This window comes from Gobio gobio, assembly GCF_949357685.1.
Source record: "Gobio gobio genome assembly, chromosome: 14".
Taxonomy (NCBI): domain Eukaryota; kingdom Metazoa; phylum Chordata; class Actinopteri; order Cypriniformes; family Gobionidae; genus Gobio; species Gobio gobio.
The window spans coordinates 24,197,395-24,211,701 of NC_137107.1; the positions used below are offsets into that span (position 1 = coordinate 24,197,395).

Consider the following 14,307-nt stretch of genomic DNA (forward strand, 5'->3'; position numbering starts at 1 on the left):
TAACATGCATTTAATGGGGGGGGGGGGGGGGGTTCTAATGCCATTTAATGCATTCTGACTTATTTACACTGTTAAACTGGATTAAAGAAACTGTATCAAATATCTGTGTTTTGTTGGCATTCGGTCCGCGTAAGTGCATATAATGTCAACAACACGAACGTATAGTGAATCGAAAGTTATCCAGGGAGTGTGTGTGTGCTCGAGATTCTTTAGCTCCGCCCACTGCACAGCTTCACAAGCTTGGCTGTTTTTGGAAAGAATCGGTACAGCGTATCTGTCTTTTATAAATATGATAAAACTAAAGACTCTTCACAGATATGAAGGATGCAATACGACTCTATAGGTTCTCAAGATTAACATGAGACTGGCAGAAACTGTGCGTGTTATGCCCCCTTTAAAAGATAAATAGGGTTAATTTTCATGTCAACTTGATGGCATAACCGTGAAGGCATCATTCAGCTTTTGTAATCTTGGCCAAATCATCCAAACCCACAATCGCTGCTGCAAGTGAGCTGAAAGCTTTCATTACTCATTTTGCTCATGACTCGGTTACAATAACTTATGACTCTATTCAGTGAAATTATTCACTTTTCACCATTACCCATAGACCGTGTTTTTGGCCTAATATACTGTGTACTGAAGACTAACAATGTATCTGTCAACAGCGCAATGTATCTGTATCTTTCATCGTTAATGTGGCACAGCAGATCTTTTATCAATATACGCTTTTAGGTATTTCAGAGGTGGCGGAGAGCTGTGAAGCCTGTTAAAAAGAACAGAGAGAAGTGGACATGTTGACAGGACATTATTAATAACTGAAGAAACCGAATTACATAACAGCCTTCCTTCACAGTGTCTACCACATTAACTCTAGCGGGATCAACCGTGTGGCGTGAAGCAGAGCAGTTAGGAATCACTCTGGACTAGTGATTCTGACTAATGCCCTCCGGTCCCAAGGCCGCTGTGTCTGACCTCAGTTGTTGTTTGGATTGCAAAAAATAATACTCATAGTCATAACTAAAAAGATCTGGCAACCAGAATTGGAAGCACTTGCTTTATAAGACTCAACTCAAAACACGAGCGCTGCTTGTGTCGAAATGCGTCAGTGGTCCTCGCTAGACGCACAGACCTGAAGTGTGCCGAGCCCTTATGTGTTTATGGGCTGTGGCAGTGTGGCAGCTTGCAGGCCTGAGCACAACCCATGCATGAAAAGCCAATATGCTGGAGAAGGGAGAGATGAAAGGGATGGAGTTAGTGGGGCTGCCTGGCCCTGCTGACTGGTATGAGAATGGGGGGCAGGGGCTGGGCCAGAGCGGGCATGGCGGTGTGCTTTGGGACAGTGTGCAGAGAAATGATAGGGTGTTGATTAAGAATCTGATTGGAGGGATGCACAATATATCGAAATTAAATAAAAAATAAAATGAACTCAGCGTCTCACTTCACTCTAAACGCAGCGGTGCATATATTTATTTGCTGGCAAACCAAAAAAATAAAAGCTCTGCTGTTTAATATTCGAAAATGAATTAAGGCGTAAATATTAGTTATTTTACAGTGTACTATAAATTTTTATTTAGGATATTTTGAAATGGAAAAAAAATAATAATATTAATAAAATGAACACAGGACCGTGGCTTCACTTTGAAAAACGCAGCACATACATTAATTTACCGTCAAACCACCAACATAAAAGCAGTTTAATGTTTGAAAATGAAGAAACTGGCATGCAAATATAAGTATACAAATTTTACAGAGTACACAATATAATAATTTTAATTATTTGTATTAACATTTGTATTTTTTCAGTATATGTTTTTTTTATCATCTTAGTTTCAGTTTTGCTTTAAAAATAAATGTATTTAGTCTTGGCATTTATCAAGTTTTTTTTCTTCAATTCAATTTTGACCTGGTGCAATTTTTTATTTAACAGTGCAGTAGTATTATTTCTTATTTTGTTTAATATTAAATTAATAATAATCACAATACAAAACAAATAATATTTTATAGTCATATTGAAAGGGCCAAAAAACAAGAATAAGGCCTATAAAAATTCAATTGAAAAGAGTTTTTTTTTTTTTACTCTGTTCACTTTATAGTTACTAAAAGAGTATTGAGTGGGTCTTGTAAAGAGTAAACCCAATTGTGAACATTCAAGGTTTTACAAATCATTCATCCCTAAAAGAATGTTTCACACTCATAAATGTCTTTAAAGTAAAAAAAAAAGAATATTTGTTCAATTATTTTTTAATTATTTTAATTTTCTATACAAATGCACTCCCCTACAAAATCACCCCAATCACCCTAGAATAATGCATTCCTTCCAAATATAGCTAGTCATCTGGTAAACGTTTCTGTATTTTTTCGTATTGCAATATATATTGCAGAAAAACAAAATTTCATAATGTCCATTTTTCTGCAATATTGTGCAGCCCTATTTGAAAGGTTTTTTAAAAATTACTTTTTGGGTTTGTACACTTCTGTTTTGAAAGGGAATCATGGAGACATATCATGCAGTCTAGAATAAAACCTGCATCTCCCATATGAGATGCAGCTACACATGTGTTGACCATATGCGCTAACCACTAAACTACAGCTCAGATCATTAGAGCTTTTTTGCCATTTTGTTGTTTGTTTTTTTCGTAGAACACCTGGAAAATGACAAGAAGGGGGTGGTTTTTTTTTATGTGAGACAAGACAGATTCAAACAACTTAAGCAGACCAGAACCTTTGAAATTAACTCTCAAAAGAAAACTAATATACCCTGACTGAGAAACATTCACTAGCATCATGCCACGGCCCTGACCAGAACATAAAAAGGTTTCATATGTAGTTTTAAGTTAAGTCCAAAATTGACTAAATGGAATGAGCGCGTACATCATGAATAATCTTCCAAAACCTGTTTTTGTCTTATCCCGAATCCCTGAGGTACACCTAAGTGTTTATATTCAGACTATTATAGACCGGACGGGACAACAACCTCTGCGGAGTAGCCCACTTGCCTACAATGTTCTTCCGCAAGACACATGTGGCATGCAGTTTTGTTTATTAATCGCTAAAGCAACAAAAGTGACATAGGCTGCGTCTGAAATAGCATACTTCACACTTCAGAATCTCGCCGGGAGTAGTAGGTCACTTTTTGCCTACTCTTTTATGAGTACTGAAGTCAGATATACTTCTTTTGTCACATACTGTTTTACCTACTATATAGTAGGGAGGTGTGCGATTTCGGTACCTTTAGTTTAATGAAAGAGTGATAGCATTAGTGATGTTTGATGTGTGTGTGTGTTGAAGCAGGACTGCTATAACAAGCAGACGCTGAGACAGCTCCAGCCTTCATCCACAGACCTGTCGTGTATATGTGTAATTTACAAGCGTTCTCATGCGTAGCTCTCCTTCTGTCTCTACTTCTATCACTTCGTCTTATTTTTTTCCCCCTCTCCCCTATGCCCTGCCTATCTACTTCAGCCTTCATTTGCCACTTTCTCTTCACGTTCTACATATTCCGTTTTGTTGCCCTCCAGATCCTTTGTCCACCTTTCTCCAGGGTAACGTCTTTGTCTTACACCTCTACAGTCATCTCACACACACACATCCCCCATTCCCTTTTTCTGTTTCCCCTCTCTAAATACCTATTCACACCCAACGCAAAATGAAAATGCAAAACAATTGGCAGCCGAAAGGTACACTGAACAAATATTTGTTGGACTAAATGATAAACCATCTCTGGTGCAATAAGTGGCGCTGAATGGTACAACAGATGACGCACACAGTCAGTATAATAATACAGTTTAATTGTTATTATTAATTTTACATTAACAACTGTTTGTGGGGGAAATTCCACTTCATATATTATTTCAATACTGCAGGCTTGCAGAGTTCAGTGTTTGCTTTTCCTGGATGCTCTCTGTCTTGTGTTTTTCTATTTATGTACACCCCCACAAACATACACATACATATGTATATAGTGCTGTTAAATCAATTAATCACATCTAATATAAAAGTTTGTACACACACACACACACACACACCTTTATAGTAGATGTGATTAATCGATTTGGCAGCACTAATTTAACTAATAAAAAATAATAATTTAGCTGTTGTTAACTAATATAATATCTCATTAAAGCCATAAAATGTCTCTCAGCAAAAAGCGTTAGGTTTGTTGGCAGACGAATATTTGCACCCAGTGAGAACAAGCCTATATGAACCTACTGTTTTTATTCAACATTGTCATCCTACTGAATATTTGCACTGAATATTCACATTGGTGTGAATAGGCCTTAAGATTGTTCATCCTTTCTTTCATCTTTTCTTCTTCATTCCCTCATCTCCATCTCATCAGTAGACCTCAGGGAAGTGTTGTTATGTAAGAGAGCCATGTGAACTGAAACATTGCTGCAAACCAATGCTTAAATAATTCACCCACACTACTATATAAAGCCTGCATGTACATATCAGGCTAGCAGATCCCCAACATCCATCTCGCTCCCTCTTAATCCTGTCAGTAATTACTCCACCTCACCCTCCACCCTTGTGCACCTGCTCCCTTCCGTTGCCTCTGAATGGACTCCATCTACCTAACAGTTATGCTTTATATTTTGCTTTGAGCTTATTGCTTGCAGAACAACAGTTCTGGATGATCACTCAATGAATAGCCCAAGGGATCACACTAATTCAAAGGGAAAACACAGGGTTATTAACTCATTAAAAATGTATATGATGGATATGAGAAATTGCAACATTGTTGCCAGGGAAGGCTCATGCTGAGCTATTTGAATTATCCAACAAAGAATATAAAAAGGTAAAAAAAATAAATGCTATGACTATTAATCATACTCAGGGTTAGTTGAATAGCTGAATAAACCCCAAACCCTAAATACTGACAAGGTTTGTTCTACAGACATGAATGGTACCTCAAATTATGTGACACAAACCATATATCATAGAAAATTGGTGGTATATTAACCACTTAGAAACCAACCAGGGGCCAGCTGCATAAACATAGCCACTTTGTTTAGACTGTGTCTTCAGAACTAGTCTGACCAACTAGTAGTTAGCCAAGAAGTCTTACTTTTCGGATTCAAATTAGACCAATCTACGTTTTTATGAGTCACCGTGATTTTGCCAAGTAAGACATGTTCCTGGATCAACATATTTTGTTGATCCTGGAACAATCCTGGATCCTGGAACCCTACCCATAACTTATCCCTAAAATCAGAGGGAAATGATGGTTGAATAAACTTGACATAAACTGTAAACTTGGCCCTCAAATCTGATTGGTTGATTGGAATGTTGTTCCAGGATCAACAAAGGTGTTGATTCAGGAACATGTTGTACTTGGTGAAGTTACGTAACTGACTGTAAAAAATTATCAGTCTTAAAAAAAATTAGATGACAAACAAGACTAAGCAGTTTTTGCAACTGGCCACAGAAAACCATAGCAACCGTGTAGCAAATGCCCTAAAATGAATCTAAGAGCATATAGCAACTGCAATGCCTTGGCAACTGCCCACAACACCCGAGCATTGTAGCAATGATTAGGGATGCATCGATATTACAATTCTGGCCAATACCCATATGATGATAATTATTTTCATATTATGGCCGCTAATTGACAAATGGCAGATATAAATTATTTATCCAAATAAATTAAAAACAGAACACTAAAAGCTAATTATTTAATGACATTCAAGGTAATCTAAATGTAAAAATAGAGGAAACCACCAGGCACAATTAAATATCCAATATCAGTCAGTGGTACTAATCAATTAAAAAGATGTACATCTTTAATATTGAGTTTCTTTCAAGCACTAACTTTTCTTTCAGAAAATGAAATCATGTAATTTGTTCTTTTAGCTAAAATATATATTTGCTACAATGACTTTCAAAGCAGAGTTGAAGGCCACATACTGTAAGTAAATACACTGTAAAAAAATACAAACGGAAAATGTACTGGTAATTTTCTGCCAGTACATTATCCAGTTTTTTATGGAAATTTCCATTAACCCTTAAAACACAAACTAATGCAATGTGTAATTCAAAAAAAAGGGTAAAAGACCTATACTGAAAATTCCTTCATATTTATACAGTACATTGTGCTCTATTTTTACAGACTTTTTTACAGTGTAGAAACAACAGCACAGCTTACTTGGCTAAATTTCTTACAAGTTGTAAGCATTGTAAGCAAACAGCATTGTAACAACACTAACTGTAGTAATCTTCCAAATCAGAACATGACCTAGAGAACCACCACCACTAGGTGACTCACCTTTCCGAGTGTCCCGTTTATATCCTGACAATACCTCTTGAGCCCCATGTGGCTCGCCAAGCCCCATCAGAACTAACACAGTTAATGTCCTAGAATTGGACTCCCTAAAGTAGGCCGTTCTAAGCCTGGCATGTAGGCAACCTAGAACCACGAGTGGGCAAGTGGCATCTACAGAAAGCTATAGACTCCCACCGGCATTCAGAGGCTGAAGCAACACTTGACCTTCCTTTTTCTGGGCCTTAAGACACTTTTAAGGCACTGATTGACATGCTGTAGTTTTGAAGCACACTGCCTTTCTTTACTGCCTGATAACTGCACTAAACTATCCCTTTACTTATAACATCTCCCCTGAAACACTATAATCAACTATGTCAATGTTTAGTATGTCAGCAAACAATTGTGCCTAATTGATTCCATAGAGATTATATCTATTCATTTGTTCAGAATTACTTACATTGCAAATAAAACAAAATGGTATCATTTGACTCAGTAGACATTCAAATAGAGAACTAATATTCAGTCAGTTATAGTGTTAAGCATTGTATTGGTGCTACACTAGTATTGTTATACCTATATTTAGGTAAATACGGTAATATCGTAACTGCAGTTGTGTGCCTTTCAGACACATTGTATAGACCAACAATTTAAAAAAGTGCAGGAAAAACATGCTTTGTGTGATCAATGTATGTTATAAGTTTAATCTGTTTTAGAGGGATCTGGGTTTGTTTGGAGTGTCCACAATTTCTGTCCTAAGTCCACTAAAATGAACCAAATGTGAAACCCAAGTGGCCAATTTCTTGACATGTCAGATTTTTAGCAAAAAAACACAAGCACATCAACATGCTAAAGATACACTCTTTATGTTGTTATTATTTTTAAATATATTAATTATTTATTATAATTAATGCTGTCAAATCAATTAATCGCAATTAATCACATCTAACAAAAGTTTATGTTTATATATGTGCTTGTATAATATGTGTATGTATATATATTTTGTTAGATGCGATTAATTGTAATTAATTGATTTGACAGCACTAATTATAATTCTTATTCATTATGTAAATATATAAAGATTATATAAAAATATTTGTATTTTATTTATAATAGCCTACCAGAGGTGGGTAGAGTAGCCAAAATCTGTACTCAAGTAAAAGTACAAGTACTTACGGAAATATTTACTCAAGTAAAAGTAAAAGTAACAATCGTAATATTTACTTGAGTAAGAGTAAAAAAGTATTCAATGAGAAAACTACTCAAGTAGTTAGTTACTAGTTACTTTCGATCTGATTGATAAGAAGCGAAAACCCTGAATTTCAGGCTACTTGGAGAGCTTTCACACACCTCTCTGTAACACTTTACAATAAGGTTGTATTAGTTAACATTAGTTAATGTATTAGTTAACATGAACTAACCATGAACAACACCTCTGTTCAGCATTAGTTAATCTTTGTCAACGTTAGTTCATAAAAATCCAGCTGTTCATGGTTTATTCATGTTAGTTCACAGTGCATTGACTAATGTTAACAATATTTGAATAATGCATTAGTAAATGTTTAAATTAACATAAAGATAAATAAGTGCTTTATAAGTGCAGTTCATTATTAGTTCATGTTAACTAATGTAAGCTAATGAACCTTATATATATATATATATATATATATATATATATATATATATATATATATATATATATGTGTGTGTGTGTGTGTGTGTGTGTGTGTGTGTGTGTGTGTGTGTGTGTGTGTGTGATTAATGGTTAAACAGTGTAAATTAATGGTGTGCTGGGCTAACTAGAGCTCTTCTTAAAACATACTTTGTTCTTATATTTTTATAAGTATATAGGCTATTCTTTAGGAATAAAATACAATACCGTTTTTATTTGTATGTATTTTCTACACTTCAGACAGGTGTCTGTCTGGATTTGTGTATAAATGCAAGACGTCACATTAGCACATTAGGCTATTCAATTTGTTTCATTTTGTGAAGAAAAGGATATGTAAATGTGAAGATGTGAACGTTTGTTCGTGGACGTGTTGTTTGGAGGATTCAAACGATTTGTCATTGCTTGCACAAGAGCGCATATGAGGAAAACACTCGGACAGTGTGTGAAATAGTATTATAATAAGGGAAAATTTCCCATAGTTACCAAATGACCGTTAATAGTGTTCAAATATAGGCATCATTGTGACACTTACCGCTACATGTTCTTTTCAGGGTGGAATTCTTGTATGCTGAGAGATGTCAGTTCGTTTTGGTGCACACAACATGCATCGCATTATGAAACTATTCTTTTTGACATCTTGGAGTGAAATCATAGACTGAACTTGAGGCCACGGGTGATCTGCCTCCCGTAGCTCACACACATCTTCCTCTGCTTCGGCCATCATCTTCCGACGAAACGCGCGCTAATTATAAGCGGGTGATGCGTAGCAACCTCTCGCGAAGCAGCCTCTCCAACGTATCGCGAGACTTGCGAAAGTCATATTAACTTATTTTAAAATATATAATATAATTATTACCATTTGACAGTAATGGAGGAACGCCACCGAATGTAACTAAGTAAAAGTACAGTTTTTTCACAAGAAATTTACTTGAGTAAGAGTAAAAGTACCCATCTTTAAATCTACTCTAAAAGTACAAGTTACCCAAAAAATGTACTCAAGTAAATGTAACGAAGTAAATGTAATTCGTTACTACCCACCTCTGTAGCCTACTAATAATAATATGCAAAATATGATAGGGTTTAATCGCAAGCAGCTCACTTTTAAAGGTACTCACCCTGCACCATCTGTGAACCAGTGACAAATAATAATAATAATAATAATAATAATAATAATAATAATAATAATAAGCACTACTTTAGTTCAAGTTATGGACAATGTCTTCCTTCAATTATAAGTGAAAATGGAAGATTCAAGGGTTTAAATGGCTTGCATTGTAATTATAGTGAAGATATATCAACATAACTATGTTATTATTATTATTATTATTATAATAAAGCAATTACTGCATGTAAAATATGAAGTCTTTATAATATATAAATATATAAACATTATATAAAAATATATATAATATTAATAATTGTGTAACTTTTAATACAAACACAAAACTGCCACAATGTTCAGCCTCTGCTACAGTACAAGACAGACATGAATCATGACATCCCAAATCTGTATGAACTTTTCACCTTTGCAAATCTGTAAATGTGTTTCAGAAAGTAAATTTGCACCGGAGTTTGTATTTCTGAAATATCACAATGCCTTCATAAAAGGAACATTAAGACAGATTCATAATAGCAAGCTTGAAACAAGTTTGAGAATGTTAGCAGTGTGAGTACAATATAACGATTTAGCATATAAAGAGTGATGCACAGTACAGCTCCCATGAGACGAGACGATAAAACCAGCATATCAAAACGCTAAATGGAAAGCGCCATAAAATCCATTATGCCAGTGCAGAAATGAAAGGCCTAACTCTAGTTGCACTTAGTAAATGAAACTCTGCAAATGACACACCATGCACTGTTTTATGAAATCCTGCTTTGCCGCTGTGGGGATTCTATGCAGAGACTAATTCTTTGTTTCTCTAACTGTACTTGGAGCTGCACACTGCTAAATATGAATGCAAAGCTAACCTCATCACTGGGATTTTAGATGTGGTTATTTATTGATGCATTTTGTTGATGATAAAAGCCCTCAATAATACATAAGGGAGAGAGGAGACAGGGGAAGTTCAGAGAATGGCATTACGGCTAAAATGGCCATATCTAAACTACCTCTCTGAGGTAGCCGGTGCGTGGGAGGGGGGGGGGGGGGTCACTACTATGACTCATTACGTGTGGCAATGACTAATTCAACCTTAACTTTTAGAGAGGTCGGATGACTTATATCAGTTTTAATGGCTCTTGTCACAAGATTCTGCATTCAAAGGCAGATACAAATCAAATGTTCTGCCAAAAAATATTCATGTCAACAAATCAGAACTGAACAAGTAAAATGATCTTCAGGGTGATATGTGTGATTATGTACAATACTCAAGCCCTAAATCAGCCGAACATCTCCTTTTATGCTCCACAGAAGAAAGTCATATGAGTTTTGAATGGTAAACCACCAGGAAAACGGCACAAACAGAAGATTATATTATATAATAGGCCTATTATATGATATTATAATTATTATATGCATTTGCGTAAGCCACACAACATGAGTTCGTTCATTCAATAGTATTAATGCGCCAAAAGTGAAAGTGATGTAGTGTAGTGCAACAAAATAATAGCTGAACACAAGCGGTCACAGAAGACACATTGAAACACATGATAATACGATAATCTGTTTTGGCTGACCATTTGTGATCAGATCACCAAAAACACATCTTAATACCAGGTGGAAACAGGCTTTCTCTCTCACTCACTCGATTTCGGGATATTTTATAAATCTATATAATGTATATAGTTTGTGGGCATCAGGAAGCCGCCATCTATACGCGGGTGACTCTCGGATCTTCTGGGAGAGGTGGGATGTCTATAAATGACGACAGAATTTGCATTTTTGGGTGAATTATGTCTTTGACGCAGAGTGTTTTAAGTGTTAATACTATTTATCAAAACAACACATTCAAATGTGGCCACATTAGTATGCAAATTGAATTGTTTCAAAAGTTCACAGGCCCACAGATTTTTGCAATTCAAATCAATCAGCTATGCTGAAGTGTTACACACACACACAAAGAACAGAAACAGTCCAGAATTGGGGTTTGACTGTTTTTGTCTGCAATACACAAAAATATATCTATTAGCATCACAAAAGGTATAATATCAATGGAGCCAACGTATCAGACCCGAGGGGAGAAGGGCGAATCAATGAAAGTGCAAATGTAAAAAGGTGACCTATTGGGAGGGTCAGATGATATCAATGCAAGCCAACTGCCCAATTAACGCAAATAAAATAAACCAGTTTAAAAGAAATAACATGACTAATTAAATATGTTTCTTTACTTCAAAAACAGAAATGGTTTAAAGGTAAATTGTTGTTTACCTGCTTTTACTCATCCCATTACTACTTGTTGTCTTTATACTGACACCTACTGGCCTGGAAGCATTAAGTTTAACTGCTGCTGACGCTACCAGCTTTGGTTTGTGTAGCTGTTCTTTTTTCTTCTTCTTTTTTTCATGTTTCTCTATGGCCTGGTTAGATTAAGCCAGGATTAGGACATTTAAGTAGCTTTTGTAAACATGCCTTAGAAAAAAAAACATTACTGGTGTGTATCCTGAGGCAAAATAAAGTTGCTTTCAGTTAAAACAGCTCAAACATGCATTTTAGTCTGGGACTAGGCTTAAGGGGCCTTTCACACAGAACATGTTTTTCCATTCCACTGCGCTACTTCTCCATTATTTTTCAAATGCAAACATCCGCTAGATGAATGTCTTTAACTGTGGCGCTCACTTGAGGCACACCATTCTAAAAACGCTGCGTTCAAGTTAAAACAAGTTTTTAAAAATGTGTCTATTGACCTTTTTTCGTTCTACTAACCAGCGTCTCATGTTTTTAACAAAAACGCAAACGGTTTCAACCGGACCTAAGCCTTGTCTATATTTCTCGTGTTTATCTCATGTTTCATTTGTACTCATTTTGTTTGAACAGTCTGATGGGTCAGACTCACACACCTATGTTGTGTCAGTAGTTGTTCGAATATTGGTAAAGCATCCTGAGCACTGGCAAAATTAATGTTTTTATTAGTAACACAGACAATTGCATCACTCGGCTGGTCATGTGATCCCAACATGGTGGCACCCCTCTCCATGTAAAATTAAGCAGCTTTTCGGTATAACAAGACTGATATAACTATTGACATTTATACGGGTGTAAGATCTGCAAACTTGTGATTTTAACATAAACAAAGCATTCTGGTGCACTCTGACAAGTAAAGGGGAAAGACAAAATTTGCAAAAGTAAAAAAAACAACAACATTTTTGTGTTATTTTAATAGCTACTGTTCCTGAACCTTTCAACCCTTTTTAGTAAAAAAATGACTGCATGCACCTTCAATTAAACAGAAAAGTAGTTTCTATATAAGCCCGTGCCGCTTGTATTGAGGCTCAATGATTTCTAGCTGCTTTTATGTTCCTGTGAGAATATTAATGTGCGCTACGTGACCAGTAAATGCAAGAAAATCAATCAGACGCAACGGGAACGGGGGCGTGACAGTGTCCAGCTCGAATGATTTACCTTCAGACTGGAGGCTTCCCTCCAGAAAGCAAACGGCTCAAAATGAACTGAAAACCTTATTACTTCATTGTCTCTGAAGAATACAGGAAGGGCTGCATGATGCCACCTAAATCCTGCTGCATCACCGCCTCCACTGGATCTGCCTTATTTAACACATCTCCCTCTGCCTGCCCGTGACTCAATTAACATCCATCCGTAGCTGCGAAAATCATCGTATCTCAGAACCATTCAGTCCTAAACACCACATTCGACCACATGTGATCGAAATGTTTTAATTAGCCGAGACAACAAACAGTACATAAATAACGGCACGACATCCACATTTAACACTGGTCACAAAAGAAAGATGCAGGTAGAAGAGAGGGAGGAAATGTTCACTTACATTTCACTATCCGATCGGTGGAGTTCAAGACCATGTCGGCGTTAGACATCTTCATGGGCAGTGGATGTCTCCAGGCGAATGTGTTTCTCCCTCCTCGCAGAAGAAGCGCTTTATTCTCGGCGTGTTTTCGCGGTGGCGAGATGCGGTTGGTGCAGTGGCATCACTTGGATGCGTCTACTCCGTGTCTCACCGCCGGATAATGCTGCTGCTGCTGCCTAGAGAGGGTGGAGGAGGACGATACTGCTGCTGTTGCTGAGACTGAGACTGTCGTGAGGGGGAGGATGGAGCTGATGGGGTGGGGGCGGTAAAGAGAAAGGAGAGAGAGCGCTCGGGAGATCCTTTCAGCGCGTTGCACCACCCCGACATGGCGAAGCGGGGAACTCCCACGCACCCGGGTGAAGGGGCTGCGTGATGCTGCCATCAGGTGGAGGTGAAGGGCTTTCCCGAGAAGGCGCCGCTCGCTCATCGCCATGACTGATAATCAAGTAGACATGCCACTCGGGTCTGAATGTGCCCCGCGTTGTGGCATCGTCCCACTACTATCATTAAAGAGGAGTGGTGAATTTTATTTTTCTAAATACAATATGTGAAATAAATATGATGAAAAGAGAACGTTACAGGAAAGTTACGGGAGAACGTTCTGCAAACCCAAAAAAAAAAAAAAAAAAATACAGCCCTTCTGTGATTAAACTTTCCTGGCTAACCAAAAACTAAAGTTACAAATATATATTTTGGGAACGATCACAGAAGGTTCTGGGAACCAAAATGAGTTTAGAACTCATAAACGGGAGTTATGAATAATGATAACAATTAGCCTATAGGCCTAGCTATGTTAACTAAGAACACAATTATATGATAAAAAATATAGAATATTTTAAGGTAGGCTAGATGGAATGGATGTTTGGTATATTTTGACGTAATGGTAGCATAGGCTATTTTAAGCAACAGGTTATGAATACTTTAAAGGGTTTGTTCACCCAAAAATTTGTCATAATTACTCACCCTCATGTCGTTTTAAACCCATAAGACCTTTGTTCATCTTCGGAACACAAATTAAGATATTTTTGATGAAATTCTCCCATATGGCATTTCCACAAGGCCCAGAAAGTTATAGTAAAGACATCATTAAAATAGTCCATGTGACTACAGTGGTCCAACCTTAAATCGAGGATACTTTTTGTGTGGATAAACAAAACAAAAATAATTACTTTATTCAACAATTTCTTCTCATCAGTGTCAGGCTGCGTCTGAAACCTGGAAAATGCTGCCTTCGGAGGACACATTTCAAGGCAGGAAGGCATCAAGGCACGTCCGAATCTAATGTTAGCTTCATTTCCTGTCTCCTGAGATACCTTCATCTGATCGAGTTTTGAAGGCAGCACAGATGTATCCTTCGCCTCTTTTGATATCCCACAATCCTGTGTGTTCCATTC

General features: G+C 36.8%; 1 protein-coding gene across 2 annotated transcripts in view; it reads right to left on the reverse strand.

Annotated features, from left to right (window-relative positions):
- Window positions 1-13,240, reverse strand: part of ppp3ca (protein phosphatase 3, catalytic subunit, alpha isozyme) — a 65,531-nt gene extending 52,291 nt beyond the window's left edge. For both annotated transcript variants that reach the window (XM_079835669.1, XM_079835668.1), the window contains exon 1: window positions 12,875-13,240. In XM_079835669.1, coding sequence (XP_079691795.1) covers window positions 12,875-12,929 — 55 coding nt within the window. In that variant the 5' untranslated portion in view covers window positions 12,930-13,240. The remainder of the gene's footprint in view (window positions 1-12,874) is intronic.
- Window positions 13,241-14,307: the final 1,067 nt, after the last annotated feature.